This window comes from Zootermopsis nevadensis, unplaced genomic scaffold (assembly GCF_977971745.1).
Source record: "Zootermopsis nevadensis isolate Lab colony 2312 unplaced genomic scaffold, Znev_1.0 Znev_ptg000015l, whole genome shotgun sequence".
Lineage (NCBI taxonomy): Eukaryota > Metazoa > Arthropoda > Insecta > Blattodea > Termopsidae > Zootermopsis > Zootermopsis nevadensis.
Window position 1 is genome coordinate 8,733,661 of NW_028259147.1, and position 16,471 is coordinate 8,750,131.

At 36.8% G+C, this 16,471-nt stretch overlaps 1 protein-coding gene across 2 annotated transcripts in view; it reads right to left on the minus strand.

Annotated features, from left to right (window-relative positions):
- Positions 1-16,471, minus strand: part of LOC147873812 (uncharacterized) — a 38,677-nt gene that overhangs the window by 21,668 nt on the left and 538 nt on the right. For both annotated transcript variants that reach the window (XM_087349207.1, XM_087349206.1), the window contains exons 2-11: positions 13,475-13,570; positions 10,909-11,012; positions 10,187-10,327; positions 9,636-9,714; positions 8,459-8,584; positions 7,615-7,872; positions 4,541-4,621; positions 3,140-3,187; positions 1,672-1,875; positions 1,472-1,589 (exon numbers count right to left, since the gene is read on the minus strand). In XM_087349207.1, coding sequence (XP_087205333.1) covers positions 1,472-1,589; positions 1,672-1,875; positions 3,140-3,187; positions 4,541-4,621; positions 7,615-7,872; positions 8,459-8,584; positions 9,636-9,714; positions 10,187-10,327; positions 10,909-11,012; positions 13,475-13,570 — 1,255 coding nt within the window. The remainder of the gene's footprint in view (positions 1-1,471; positions 1,590-1,671; positions 1,876-3,139; positions 3,188-4,540; positions 4,622-7,614; positions 7,873-8,458; positions 8,585-9,635; positions 9,715-10,186; positions 10,328-10,908; positions 11,013-13,474; positions 13,571-16,471) is intronic.

The following is a 16,471-nucleotide window of genomic DNA, read 5'->3' on the forward strand; positions in this document are numbered from 1 at the left end:
GCCTTGATTATCTTGAATACAACTTTTGCCTTATTACAAGAAAAAGTAAAATATGAGAACAATGAGTTTGGAACACCTTCCAGTGTATCATTTCTAATGGGTACTCCAAAATATTTATTCTTGAACTAATTTAGTATACCATAAGCAGGAAAATATGTTGGCACAATTCTCTACCATTCAGCAATACAATACAGTGGTAATACAAATAAATTATCAATTTCATAACTTCACCCCTTACATTAATGAAGAGGCCAATGATGACACATTTTACTACGTATTTTCTGAATATCTCCTTAAATACACAGAAATGTTAACAGACACCATGTACGTTTTCTATAATTTTATGACGATAGTTCAAACCCATTCTAGGGTGGTACATTCAATCTGGTAAGGCTCAAGATTATCTCATGTTTACATACTAGAATACGCAAACTGACAATCTTAGCTTCTGCTCCCTTAGTAAATAAGTATTCATAAAGGTGGTTTACTATTCGAAATGCCACTATGACAGTAACAACAATGGCTAGCAGGAACTCTGAATTATGGAGGGCTTGGTATTCCCTACATCTATGAAGTTTTGATTTTGGAGAATGTCAAATGGAAGAATCAGAACTGAATACAACTACTCTCATACCCTACATGTCTGACTCACATTGTAAATGTCATGTCTCTAGAACATCAATTTCTCATGTACCACTATGCTAACATACAAAAGACTTTTAAGATTGTTTACCAAAGAAACTGGAATCACCCCCTTCACTAAATCACATCTGGTGATCAACTTATACTTGCACTACACCAGTGGTCCCCAACGCGGTGCCCGCGGGTGCCATGGCTTTTTTTGGGTGCCCACGTTGTTACGGAAAGAGGTTATACTGAATAATGATGGCCGTTCAACCATGAACATTATAAAATCAAAGCGCAGATCTCGACTTACTGACGCCCATCTTGACGATTGTTTGCGGGCGGCAACATCCTACACTTCCAAATTTGAAAAACTGGCCAATGAAATGCAGAGCCAAACATCACACTAACTTCCCACTTGAGTAATAATAATTGTACTTATAAAACTACAAATTTTTGATCGCGTGGTTTCTTGTATCATTAAACGTTGTGTTGTTTTGCGTATTATTTGGTGTCCATATCTTATTTGTCCAGAGAAAAAAAAATTTGGCTTTGTTAATTGGTTGGTGCCCGCCACGATCTCAAACTCTCAAATGTGCCCGTAGGCACAAAAAGGTTGGGGACTACTGCACAACACCAACAATGTGCATCCTTTAACAACACAAATTACTCATTTTAAACACCATGATATATACAAAGGAAATAGGGGCAGACAATTTTCTCATACTACAATTACAAATTTATGCATAAAGTGCTGAGACCGACAGTGTATGGTACGTTTATCTTCATGACCTGTATACATACCAGTACTAGTTCAGAACTTGAACAGCAGCCATTTTGAACTCACCTGCAAACCCAGTCAACTTTAAAGACACCTCCCAGTGCTTTGGCAGAAAGACCAGGTGGTAGAACCCAAGAGATGGGTGGCACATCTCTCCGAGATTCGCAATCCAGGCGTGCCACTCCTGATACACATAAATAAATATAAAACCACCACACTATCAATATGTTGTGTCATATTTATGTATGCAAAACAATGTACCTCACCTGCAAATTTTCCACTCTCTTTCACAGAGAAAATCAACAGCACATTGCGCGATTCCCTAAATGCCTGGTTTAACTTTGCCTCATTCTGCGGAGGAGTAGACCACACTCCTTTCGCTTTAGACAATGTTACATTCTCAGCATTATTGCTTTTGATTACAAAAAAGCGTGCATCACGAAACAAATAATTAAGCTTTGTTATGTAATCTGGAAAAAAAATAACATAAAATTAGACAAAAAAAAGATTTAAATGGTGCTGCTTCAGTTTATTAACTACTGTTTTCCAGAACTTGAGACTTTACTTGCAATAATTTAGTAAGTGGTAAATTTTTTAGTCACTAAGTAGCAAAACAAAAGAGCTTTCATCAGTAATAGTATTAATACTGCTTCGAAAATATTCATTTTTGTGTGAACAGAATTTTTATGGGAAGAAGTTAACTTGTGTACAAATGTGTACCTGTATTATCTTTTCTCTGTATCAATAAGAATGGTGTGCATCTTCCACTTAAGAATAAAGCAATTTATTGTCATGTTTTGTTAATTCACAACAGCAGCTAATCTGCAGGTGAAATTCTATCATGTTACTGTTGAAAACAGCATTCATTTACTTGAATACCTTCATCTGTATTTACATGTAATTCATAATACACTCTATGAATACCTTTTCCTTGCTTTAATGTTTAAACAATTGCAGAAATGTTCCTACGAGACAAAATCGATGTTATACGCAGACAACAGAAATTTCCTATCACATAAATGCACAAACTGGAACTGACCTCTACTTTCAATGGGAAAAAAAAATTTTAACTCTGCAAAATTAACATATCAAGCCATTTATGGAACCCGTCATCACATGGTCTTGCCTTTTTTCCTCCTTACACTTACCATTAATCACCAACATAAATTTATTTATGTTGAACTGCCAAATATGTTACTTTCTTCATTCTCATTTGAATATAGAGATTTTCTTTAATATAATCTGAACAAATAATGACTATGAGCCAGGATAACTCAGTCAGTATAGTAACTAGCTATGGGCTGGATGACTGGGGTTCGATCCCCGACAGGGACAGAAATTTTTTTCTCTAGCCTCTGTGTCCAGACCGGCTCTGGGGCGTACCCAGCCTCCTATCCAGTGAGTATCCAGGTCCTTTCCTAGTGGTAAAGCACAGCCAGGGCATGATGCTGACCACTCACCCCATCTAGTGGCAAGGTCAGGAATGAGTACAAGCTATACAACCACTCCCTACATGGCGTGTAGCAGGACTGCTTTACTTTGATTAAACCATCATATTAATTTCAGACAGCTTGTACACAATACGTAAAAGACAAATTAATTCTGAAAATACTCAAGAAAATAGCAATTTCTATAAATAACACTGGATGTGTCCAAATGATTCTGTGGACAAATTATACATAAATCATTTTTTTAATCTATGACGGACTGAAATTAAGGTAGTGTGTACATTACCATAAGATTTCACCTTTCTCCCAGTCTTGGATCTCTTGGAACTGTGACCTATAACAATCAAAATCAATTACTATAGTGTGTTAAGCCAGTACATGGCTGCCTTTGTCAACTAGAACAAGAATGTTGCAACCTTCAATAAGTTGCTTCATTTACATTTAATATGGGGTTCAGACGCTGTGTCCACCACCTACCCACCGCAACCTTAAAACATAATACCTCATCTGTGTCTATTAATGTTATCATTAGCATCATGTTTTGTTAATGCAACACAATAACAAAATTTTAGTTTCAGAGTAGGCAAAATACAAACATGTTAATGGTACACCAATTCTAATTAATAACCATGCATTTCTTAATTCTTGGTTGATGCAACAATATTTTATCAACTGTAGAGTACACATAGCATCAAATGACTGAAATGACAAACTGTGAAGACTTGGAAAGAAACAATCATAGCTCATTCAAAGGTAGAACTATAGCATCTGCTAAAACTGACTGAGACCCACAAAAACATCAACCCCATAACAAGAAATGAACTGGCAAACTCCAAAACATATAGCAGGAATGCTACTAACCACGTTGAGGAAAGAGGACAGGATAGTCTTGGGCCATACAAAGATATTTCTGCTTCACCTATTTTTGAGCAACATGCTCTGTCTAGCACAATTATAGTGCCTACCTTTCATGAAGTTTTAAACTGGGAATCTGCTATAAGTATTTTATAAGATCTTGCTAAAACCAATTCCTATAAGTATTGTGTGAAGAGATCAGAGTACAAAACCTATAACTGCAGGAGTCAGGGAATCCTATTATAGAATATTTATGATGAAATTGCAGGAATTTGGCAATGAAAAGTACATTTTTCTAAAATAATATGAAATAAAAGGTAATTTTTTTCTAAAGCAGTACAACTGCAAAGTCAACTTAAGAATAAAGGATGCCTCAGGTCCTCAAACTTTGAAGACATTCTCAGATCTTAAAAAAGTGTAATAATGGTGTAGTATCTAACAACTACACATTTATGGTGGCTAATAAAATGAAAGCTTGAATAATGGACTTCCTTATAATGATCCCCTGAAGTGCTGAAAGGTAAATCTTCTTTAATTACAACACTGTATTCAAAAACATTTCCCACCATGTCAGTATCCTAAAGCAGTGGGTGGGTGTAATATCTACTTTTTTAATTACATAACAAATTGTCTGCAGAAGAGAATTTCATCAACTCATATATCAGATACCACCACCGCCCTTAATGTTGTATAAGATACAATACGATTCAATTCATCTTTATGTGCAACAGCCCCAAAACTACTGCAGGAAAGAAAAAGACCGAAAGAGCAAAGCAATTGAATTAATCTGTATCCTACTTAATGAAATACATACAAAAACCATTCTACTTACTATGGACAGGACTTCTCCTTTCACGAGAGACTTCTCGCCTGCATTTGACTGATCCCCTGTCCTTCTGAGATGAATTTGTTTCTGAAAGTGCATCAAATTACACAGTTATGCCCAGTCATAAACAGAGGCTCCAGTTACAATGACCAAAAGCGACAAAATTAAGAATGTCTTAATTATGGTCACCCTTCTATAGCATAACACAAGAAGTGTTTAATACAAAACATCTGATGGTGTATTTCGTTCTTTATTATGACACATTTCTAACAGGACAAGTAATAACAAACATCTTATTTCTGAACATAATTGTCAGAGCAATTGATAAATGTCACAGCAATTTAGCCCTGGAGAACTTCCAAAAAGAAGAATCAAGACTCAGGGTTTGCAGTAACCAATTCATCTTCTCATCACATCTGAAGTGTTTTCATCTAAGGCAGGGGGCATCAACCTGGTCCCTACCACCCACTAGTGGGCGATTCAAGCTTTCATGGTGGGCGGTGGGGGTTTTTGTCCGTTGTTACAAATTTTGTTCTTCCTCCATATATCGAATACAATGCTAACAACTTTGCGAGTCTGACTTTTTAAAATATACTTTTGCAATTCTTGAAGTATACTCGTAGACGAGGGAGCAATGAATGAGCTCCGTAGCTAAAGGCACGAGTTTAGTGCTCATAACGAGGGCGGGGCTTACCACCGGCCATCACTCAGTCTTCGAGCTGTACCTCTTTCATGGTGGTGGGCAGTATGTGGGGTAAGGAAATTTTACCATCAACAAAGATACAAAAGTGGGCGGTAGGTATAAAAAGGTTGACGACCCCTGATCTAAGGTGCTCCTACAGTGGTCCAAAGAGGTTTAAGTCACTACAGCTAAGCACAGCCCCTGGCTGTACGGGCATATACACAGCAGAAATATTCCATGAGCTATACTGTGACAGACTGCCAACTACAGTGAAACCTCGAAGCATCGTTTTTGGCGGGGCTGGGAAATAAAAACGATGAACATGGGAAAACAATAGTTGCGGGAAAGCATTAAAAATTTAAAAAAACTGAATGTTTCTCTTTCAAAGTTACTTCTTTTTACCAAAAAAAAATGGACAACTGATTTGTCAAAACTTTACATTTAAGGCCAAACAGAGCCCTTTCCACGTTCAAAATGTTTTCCTCGTCACGTTCACTAATATTATGCGAATAAAAGAACGACTTCACTTTTGCCAATGCAGCATGTGCTTCGGCAAAACTCAGCACAGCTTCGGGCTCGCATTCGTCGTCTTCCTCTTCCTCACCGCTCCCACCCCTTCGCGATCTTCACACAACTCATCAATGGTGCCGACTCCGCATGTGGCAAGCTCGCTGTCTACTGCCACGTAATCACCAAATTTAATCACGTCTTTCTTCTTTGCAACTATTGAATTTAAAGTAGATGGTGCTAATCCAAGGCATTTAGCAATTCTTTTTTTCAAATGGATTCTTCTCCACTTCTTACATTATTTTTAATCTTTCTTGAAGAGTTCTGACTTGCTTTACTGGGCGAGACATGGTACAGGAATAATAACAAAATAATTAACAGGAGTAACAAAATATTTACGGGAACAACAACAAAAATATAGACTGGAAGAATGGAAATACTATTACTGGCGAACTCGGACGAAATGTAGCTGTAGAAGACACTGAACCACTGGAAAGGAGATGAACCAGATGAATGAAAAGCCTTTCCTTTGTACTTATAATAAAAGCATTTGTGAAGAAATTCACACTGCACATGCCATCTGGCATCACTGGAATGAAATATGAGTGAACCCTAATTAAATTAAACTCATAAAATTTCTGACAATGAGCACCGCCATTCACTCCAACTACCACCCCTCATTCCAAAAGAATCTGTGCTGGTTGGGTGACATAACAGGTTACCGCTACTGTGTATTCCAAAAACATTGTGCGTCTTTCGGTATTAATTTATCTCAAAACCCAGCATTTTAAATTCTAAAAACATCGCGTAAATTTTGTTATAATTTCTCAGAAACGATCATTGCAGGAAAATTGTGGGCCAGGACTAAGATTTTTGAACGATTGATGCAATAAAACGATAGTTCAAGGAACGATAGAAGAGGGAAAAGTAACATTATTTTATATGGGATGTATCAGGGACCGAACAAAACGGACAATGCATCCGGGAAAATGATAGTTCGGGGAACGATGGATAGAGGTTTCACTGTACTTGCTTCAAGCAAGTGTTAGACAGAGTCCCATTTCAAGTACTGTTGCAGAAGTGTTTGACCGAGTCCCAATAAGGTGCAGTTCAAGTAGTGTTGCAGAAGAGTAAGGCAGCCCAGCTTCTCCATGACAAAGCCTATCCCCAATATGCTTGTGCCACAATGCAGTTCTTGGAGCTTCTTCTTCTATGGCTCTCCGGTTAGGGGTTGATCGCAAGGCCAACAACCTTACACCGTAAAAAAGGAAGGTTTCGAAACCTCAATCAAAGCCTCGGACAGACGGACCTAACAGAGGACCGAATGGAAGAGGAGAATTGAGGAGGCCATGGACCGAGCTCCTGGAGCAATTTTACTAAGAACGTCTTGCTAGTCCACTATACTTTGCTTTGCTTCTAGCAATTTGCACCACTTCAAATCATTGAACAATTCAAAACAAAACTGCAGTGAAAGCCAACGTTCAAAGTTGGTGCAGTCTATAAATGTCTATCATTTCTATTCAGTTCCTAAGCTATCCTACCAGGTACAAGGTTCAAGTACGTATAAGATAGGTTAGATTAGGTACCACAATATATCAGTTTTATTATACACTGCAACGTTGCCACAAAAACTTTCCACGCTATGGATGAGAAAATGTCCTGGTATGAATTAATTGTGGTGTCTGACAAGATAAATAAAAGGAATCTATCCTGCCAAATTTCAACACGAATGTTATTTATGGCATTTCTACAAAACATATTATATATTAACAATGGAGATACCCCATTAAAAAAAAGGATTTATTTCATATTTGACTCTTCATGGGTAGAGTTAAAACTAGCATCAGAAAACACTTTGCATATAAAATGCAGTGATGGTAATTCAACTCACCTGGTTCATGATCAGACTCAGAACTAGATGAACTCATTCTGCTCATACTTGAACTATCAGAAGATGATGAACTCACTTCACTGCGAGTGTCATATTCATTAACTTCTTCAGCATCTTTGAGCTCATCGCCCATAATATTTTCTTCCATCAATCGAAGGTGAACGTTGTCACCTCCGTCTACGTCTTCACTCCCTGATGCTTCCTTATTCACGGACACCCCTGGAGTTACCGTTGCCACAACTGGTGTTGCCACGTTCTCTGCACGAGGAAAGCCACAGAATTCTCAGATATATGCAAACAAAATCTACTTGCAATCCTCGTATCTGAAAGGTTTCTTACCATCTACCAGATGGGAAAAACAATTTTCACATCCAAATATTACAGCAAATAAACAAATATTATATACAACCCATTATAATCACTCAATACATAACAGGACACAAACTGGGAACAGTTTTAAGAAACTTTTCAATATTTTTTTTTTGATTTGCTTTACAGCCATGACAACAGAATGTGCGGATGATCCACTGGGATCCTTGACAGACATGAACCTGTAATCCTAGTGTTTAGATTAGACCATGTACATGATCACCTATAAAGCTGCTCTATAAAGTGTGCTGAAAACAATAAACAGAATAATTTTGCTGAACATATATTCCTCAGATAAACAGAACATAGCTTCTCTGTAAATTAAATGAGAACTTCGCAGCAACACAGAGAACTGGAAAAATAAAACTGAAAAGTTCCATATACTGCATACAAAAATATATAGACATATCCATAAATTAGAACAATTAATATGGTCACAAGATACATAGTATTATTATAGTCATAATATACGTACCTGTCTTTTGCAACTCCTGGCTGGTGTAACCCTTTTGACAAGAATCAGGAACTGTGTCTGGCCCCTTACGTGAGTTTTCCAAATCACTGTGTTTCTCTATGTCGAGCCCAGATTTCTGGTCTTCAACTATCACACAAAAATTATAACTTATACATCATGATAAAAAGTAAATTCACTGCACTTTTAAGCTACGAGCTCCAAATAAACACTAAAATGTTGAGAATAAATCAATTTACTCATGTATGTACATTTTCAGATTTTTGAGTGCCAAACTGGTATTGGGACAGATTTTTCTGAGTTCTTCAATTTTCCTGTCTCATACTATCAGAACTCCCAAGTTCATTTATGTATTATCTGGAGGATGGGTAATGGGCCTGTCAGAGCCGTAGTTCAACACAGTCTCACATCATTGTAAAAGAAAGAAAGAAAAATCTGAAAGTGGGTAATTCAATTACAAATGAATCTCTGATAATCCAAGAAGTATTTTAGATATACAAGGTTACTTTCTTTCAAATAATAAATCTCTTAATAATACCATCATATAAGTAGATAATGTAGTTTCATACAAATACATATTCCAAGAAATGGATTTCAATCATGAAATCAAACACAAATACAAATTAGCACTACTGCTATAAACTGAAAAAGGGAGGAGCATATGTGGTACACAAGACTGTGTGTGAAATATTACACTACACATTACTTCTTCAGTGACAAAAGATATCGCACAAGTAACATCAGTGACAGAAAACAACATATAAACACACATGTAAGTCAAATAGTTTATAAACAAAAATTGATCATGCCCACATTGAATAACAAAACATTTACTACGTGCTCAGTTAATTTTTTTGATAACATTTTCATGTAGATGATCCAAAACATATTGTGAATTTCAGTCTTTTAATGTTGTCATTGGAAACTATTAATAAAATTCTTTAAATATACATCACGGAGAGACACAATTTTGACACTGTAAACACCATATTGGGATACCCTTTTTTTTGCAATAAAGATAAAAACACAGCAATAAATTAATATAATTCTAACAGAACTAGAATTGCAAATTTCCACTCACACCAAAATAAATTACTTAAAACTGCTTATCTTCCGTCTTACAAAAACCTGACTGATTTTAACCCCAAAACCCTGAATGCGTAAACTAAGCAGGTACAACCTTTCACTTCCCGTTTTGTACTGGATTCATTAGACTGCAATTCAGGTCTGGACTTTCGTTCTGCGCCAGCTACCAGTTTCTGAAATGAAACAATCAGCAATGTCATGCACAAATTAACACGTGTTAACACATGTAAACTTTCTTACTACAATTCTTAGTTTTACTGTATGTCACTTTTCACACACTCTGTTCACTTGACATACAGAAAAATCAAGAATCAACATAACACACCGGGATGCTACACTAATACTTCATACTACAAAGCAAAAATAAAAAGTTTTCTTTCAACTTGTACACAGTAACTGAACAACAGATGGCAGTATGTGTTTAACATTTAAAAGATAAAAGAACATACTATATGTATGTGTATAGTAGAGTGGAAAAGTGTTAGCGTTTCAGACACTTTTAACACACTTTCATCATAGAATAACTTTGCAAAGTTAATAGTTATTCATGTAGAAGAAACCTGGTATCAAAAATGTAAACAAAAGCAATTAACGTTGCTCCCACTACAACAAACAACACAGGTACTGTAAATGTACAATATTTACCTCTTCAACAGATTTGCTGTTAACTTCGTCACTATTTTTATCTGAAGGACCACCACGAGCTCTTTTTATTTCCTTTAATCTAGACTTTACCCGAGCTCCAGCCACCTCCCGCAGTGAGCTCTTGATTTTCTTAGAATTACTCTATGAAAATCAGAAAAATAAACAATATGCAAACAAAATCAGTTAAACAGTTCCATACTAGAAGACATTAATTACAATTGTATATTTTCTCTGTCAATAACAACACTATTCCCATGTTTTGAAAATGAGAAAAGAAAAAATTAAGTGACAGATCCTGCACATGTGCCATTTCAAATAATATGCACTGATTGTAGTGAAATGTCACGAGATAAAATCAAAGTAGCTTATTTGCTAAGCCATGAATACTGCAAACCAACAGGGAAGTTTTGTGGTTCTTACGAGGCACTTAATGTTTGCTGCATCAGAACAAGGCAATGTTCTGCAACTGGTGTGCTGCCACAAGGTTTCAGGAGTGCCACAATTTTTTTTAAAGAAATTGTATATTTCCATGAAAAAACAATATTTTATCTTCCATACTCAGAATTTGTAATACACACATTCACACGCATGCGTGCACTTGCACGCACACACAAACATAAATTCCCTTTTTATAAAATGGTTGTAATGTATTCAATGATAAAAATCAGAAAGATTTAATTAATTCAATGAGACCACAATAAGATATAAAAGCAGTAACCAACCCCTTTTAGAGTTGATTTCTTGGCAACCTTTCCACTCTTCACCTTTCTTTTGGTCAAACCTGCTAGCTTGCTGTCTGCTGCAGCAGAGGACTCTTTCTTGATGCCTATAAACAAACATATGTAATCAAATATAATAAAAAGTAAAAGTAAAGCTGTCCCACTATATACCATGCAGGCACTTGGGGGGAGGAGCGGTATACCTCCTACTATTTCTTGACCTCGGCACCAGATGGGGGTGAGTGGTTGGCATCATGCCCCAGCCATGCTTTACCCCTGGGAAAGAATCCCAGTACCCAATAGATAGGATATCTATTTAATCATGGAACTGAATGCTGCAATGCCAACAAACAACTTCCTACAACGCAGATGATTGATCACTGAGGAAAGGAAGTCTGCTATTCCTGCGTTACTCAACTTACATCATTATACAGAAGAAACTAGAAATGCCAACCATATACTTCTAAATAGGCCGTGTACCTACAAAAAATATTTCTCGGCATATAACAAAGCTGTTGCCTAGAAGTAGCAGAAATTTCTCTTTCAATGGTGTCCTTCAGGTCTTGTAATGAAAAAGAATTGTTCACATGCATTTTATATTTTAATGCCCCACCATGTGCAAATATCATGGTGATTTGCCATTTATGACACTCACAATGCTCCAATGCTTTAGCTAATTGCATCATGGAATTATTTTGAGTGTTCTGTGACATTTTTATGCAGAGAACAGCAATAATTTTTTTCCTCAAGGAAGGGTACTAAAATGAACCTAACATAACACTATGAATCTGCTGTGTCATCAAAAACACAGACTCCATTAAGTACGCACTGAATGTACACCAAACTCCAACCTTCCGGGAGGAACTTAACCAACCGCACTAGGATTTTCTGCTCTCCAATAGCAGATTTTCAATTTTTGATCTAGTCTAGGCATGTCAAACTCACAGCCTGCACAACACATGCAGCTCCCTTCAATCATTTCCATGAAATGACTCAGTTCTCAAATTATACACAATGTACGGCCCCCAAATGTCCTACAATACATATGTATAATGTAGAAACTGTTTTCCGAGTTCAAATTTTAATTTTCTGGGTTCTTGCTCCAAGCAGGCTTCTAACCTTATACCAATGTTTCAGAGGAACATACGATTCAACTTATGGAGGTCTGTCAAAACACTGATATAAAACCAGAAGAACACATGGCAAAATAATGGAGCAAGGTCTTTATGGATGCACAAGTTTTTATTTGACAGTTATGAAAGGATACAGCTTCAGCAGTTTTGTTGCATACACAACCCTAGAGTCAAGCAGCATAACAATTCTGGGTGCTAGCTTTCAGTCTGGTGCCAAGGTCATCCAAGTTCTCTATCAAATTATTTAATGCTTTCATCAAAAATGAATTTGTTGCACAAAATGTTTCCACTGTGCTGAAAATTGATTACTTACACAACACTATCAGGGTACTCATTAGTGACATTTTTTTGTAGAGTGAAAGACAATTCAAGAAAATGATGGAGTCAAACCCAAGGCTGCTACTGGTTCTAAAAAGACTCTACTTGCCGCTGTGTACCCACAGGTGGCATATTTGTAATCCTCGGCCAGCTGAATCTAATGTCTGGATTAAGTATCAAGGGTAGGACAAGACAGGCAGCCATTACAATAATAATAATAATAATAATCTGTAGCGTAACAGCCCTATGTGAGCCAAAGCCGACTAGCTGACTGCTGGCCTCACGTTCACATGCCTAAGCAGAGGTGAACAATCATCCAACCAGATATAGGGTGATGTGCGGTCAGCACGACGAATCCCCCAGCCATTGCTAGTTTTCATGACCGGATTACGCTACCCATTATAGCTCCCCAATTTCCTCACGATGCTAGGTTGGCACCGGTCCCATACACAGGTTGTAAATCTCATGAGAAATTTCTTTCCCCGAGACTCAAACCAGCGCGCATTCCGTGTCACCGGTCCAAAGCATGACGCCTCAGACCGCGCGATTATGGCGTGGGACAGCCATTACAATTATAGGCATTAAAGGAAGAGCAACAAATATCAGGCCAGGCATGGAACATTTCATATTAACATGTATCTTGTAGTTATGTATAATATGGTTGTAAATAATCAAACCAAGTACTGTACTTGAATCTCACAGCCATTCCTACCAGGGGAAAGGATGATCAAGCAATATGACCACGCTCGAGCAACCCTTTCTAACTGCCATTCCAGACCAATTCTGTGAAATACTGGACTGAAAGGATAATTTTTCCTTGTAAGAACTGCACCTAGGTTACAACAGTACACAGGTGGACTTTGAGCAAGATGATGGCATATCAGCTACTGAGGTTTGAGCCCCAAACTCACAATACATCACTTAAAGTGATCACAGCACTGGGTTTCAAACTTTGACACTAAGTGCCAAGTCATTACAATTGGTGACAGCAGCCAGATTTGTTGCTTCCCTTAGCATGCCATCACAGTGGTAGAAGTGGCAAGGTATTTTCCACAGCAAACACACACCCCGTGCAATAAAAGTTTAAAAATATATGAAACAGCAATCAGTATACTTACCAATAATATCCTCTGAACCAATTTCTTTAGCTAAATCCTCAAAAACATCAGCTGAATTATCTAGGATTTCCGCCAAGATATTTACTTCTTGTTCCCCTGCAACAAAAGTATATACACTGACTAATAAATGTGTATCAATCCCCAATATAACTATCTTTCAATTAAAAAGTCTCTCTTCACATTCCAGTATATTATCCTGAGCTTCTTCATGGCTTGCAAATGCCATGAACTATTTTCATATACATGTGACAATGGACCTCAACATGAGTTTATATATAAAACAGTTCATACCAAGGGTCACTATCACCCTGTTGATGGAGGCAGCAAGGACCTCTGAAACGTTGGTAAACTTCTACCTGACTACACGGCACTACAACCCAGAAGACAGCCATCTTCGGACTCACAGCCGTAAAAACCTAAATCCTTCTAAGTTCATACCAAATTCTCAGAACTCTATACTGAATAGCAATGCATTAAATTAAGAAAGATATGATGGAGTTATCTTCAATGTTATGAACTGCAATTTGAGTTTCATATAATCTGCTAACCATATGTGTCATAATACATAAGCAATTTCTCCTTCTAAAAACCTGCCAACATTTTGGCATAAAAAAGAATGTACTTAAAAAAACAAAGTTCTTATTTTAAGAACTGTTAAAATGGACAAAAATAATTGAGCCTGTACTATTTTCCTGATACATCTCAACTGCTAATACCATTTACTTTCATTAGTTCTACAGACTATAATCAAAAAAATAGTCAACAAAGATTAATAAGTGAAAACAAAAGGATGAATGCATAAATATCAACCGTTTCTCTCTCCATTCCTGAAAAATGTTTAAAAGGGACTGAAGAAGTCCATCTATCTGAATATATTGTTAGACAGCAAATGCAATACTTCAGATGTGTTTCCCATCCAGAGTTCTACTAGAAATAGTGGAACAAATACATAAAAATTTTGAAACACCACAAAATTTCCTAATACCCCTCAAAATACAGTGGAACCTCGATAAACTGTGCCTTCTTACCTTAACTGGGCACTTACCTGCACCACATACTGAATAAGACACAAATATAATGGTAGAGAGGTTCATCTGACACAACATATAGATTTTCAACAATGTTTGTTCCAAATGCCCTGACTGCAAGGTACATCCTCAAATAGTAAACTGGGTCCACAATCCAAAAGCAAAAGTAAAGTTGTCCTGTTACTCAACTAAAAACCACACACGCAGACATGGAGGTGCAGCTCCACACATTAACTTGGTATACATGCTTGTCCACAATTACTTTACTTACTTCCTTACTTATTCCATGGAGCTGAGTCTTTCCTGAAAAGCCAACAGTCACTCAGCCACTCAAGAAGTTCCCAACATTTTATGAAACCCAAAGGTTCATTACCATGTTCATATCAGACTACCACTGGTCCTATCCTGAGCAAGATGAATCCAGTTCATACCACCCCAACCCATTTCTCTAAGATCCATTTTAACATTATCCTACCACCATGTTTAGATCTTCCTAGTGGTCTCTTTCCTTCTGATTTCCCAACCAAAACTATGTAGGCTCTCATCTTCTCTCTCATGCAGGCAACTACATGCACTGCCCATCTCATACTCCTTGACTTGGTCAGTCTAATCATATTTGGAAACAAATACCACTTATGAAGCTCCTCATTATGCAACTTTCTCCAGCCTTCTAGTATTTCATCCCTCAGGTCCAAATATTCTCCTCAGTACTCTGTTCTCAAACACCCTCTGTCTACGTTCCTCCCTTAGTGTAAGGGATAAGTTGCACACCCACATAAAACTACATGAAAAATTATACTTTTCTACATTTTAATCTTTGTTTTTAGACGGTAGATGATAAGACAAAAGGTTCTGAACTGAATGGTAGTAAGCATTACTCAAATTTAATCTTCTCATGACCCAAATTTTGATATGTTACTGTCACTCCCAAATATCTGAACTTTGCAACATTTCTAAAGGATCTATTAGCTACCTTTAAGTTACAATTATGCCCTGCATTCTGGTGATAAGACTTAGTTGTCTCTGTGTTTATTGTAGACCAACCTCCTTACTAGCATCAATTAGAGCTTCTGTGTTTTTCTTTACGGTATTTTTGTTATCCCCCCCCCCCCCCCAACAGATTTACATCATTGGCACAGACCAGACACTGATGACTCCCATTCAATTTCAGTCAAATGTGGCTTTCTTGGACCTTCCTAATGGCATATTCAAAAGCAATGACAATAAAGAATTCCTTGTTTTAGACCATTTTGAACAGGAAATGCCATACAAATGTTTACCTACACAGATTTCACTATAGGTTTAATTATAACACATTTTAATATGCGTAACATGTTTCATGGGTATACCAAACACAATAACAATATTATCAAATACTTCCCTCCAAACTGAATCATAGGCTTTCTTGAAGTCTACAAATAGTTAATGTACTGTCTCATCATACTCCTATTTTTTCTCTAGTATCTGATGAACACAACAAATATGATCAGCAGTTGACTTATTATGTTGAAACCCACACTGATTATCCCCAATAATTTCGTCTACATATGAACTTCACCTTGAGATAAGAATGTTGCATAAAATTTTGTATGAAGTTGATAAAAGTGATATGCTTGTCCATAATTTGTACATTTAAATTAATAAAATCTAAAATGGGCATAAGATAAATTTTTAAAATTATTATAAGAAATGGTGCAATGGAGTTCCAATTTCCATTCATTTCAGTGCAATGATCCTATTTCCATACAGAAGTAGACCTAAGATGATTTAAGCTATCAAACCCCTTTTGTAAAAAAAAATAATATTGTTCTTGACTTCTAGTCCACATAAATCCTAACCCAACCAGCTACTTAACTGTCACAGCTCACAATTAATAATAGTAATTACACCAATTTAAATAGCAGCTGAAGGACATGTCTGGGATGTAATGATTAGGGTACAGAAGATTCCAATGAAGTGTCAGAAACCT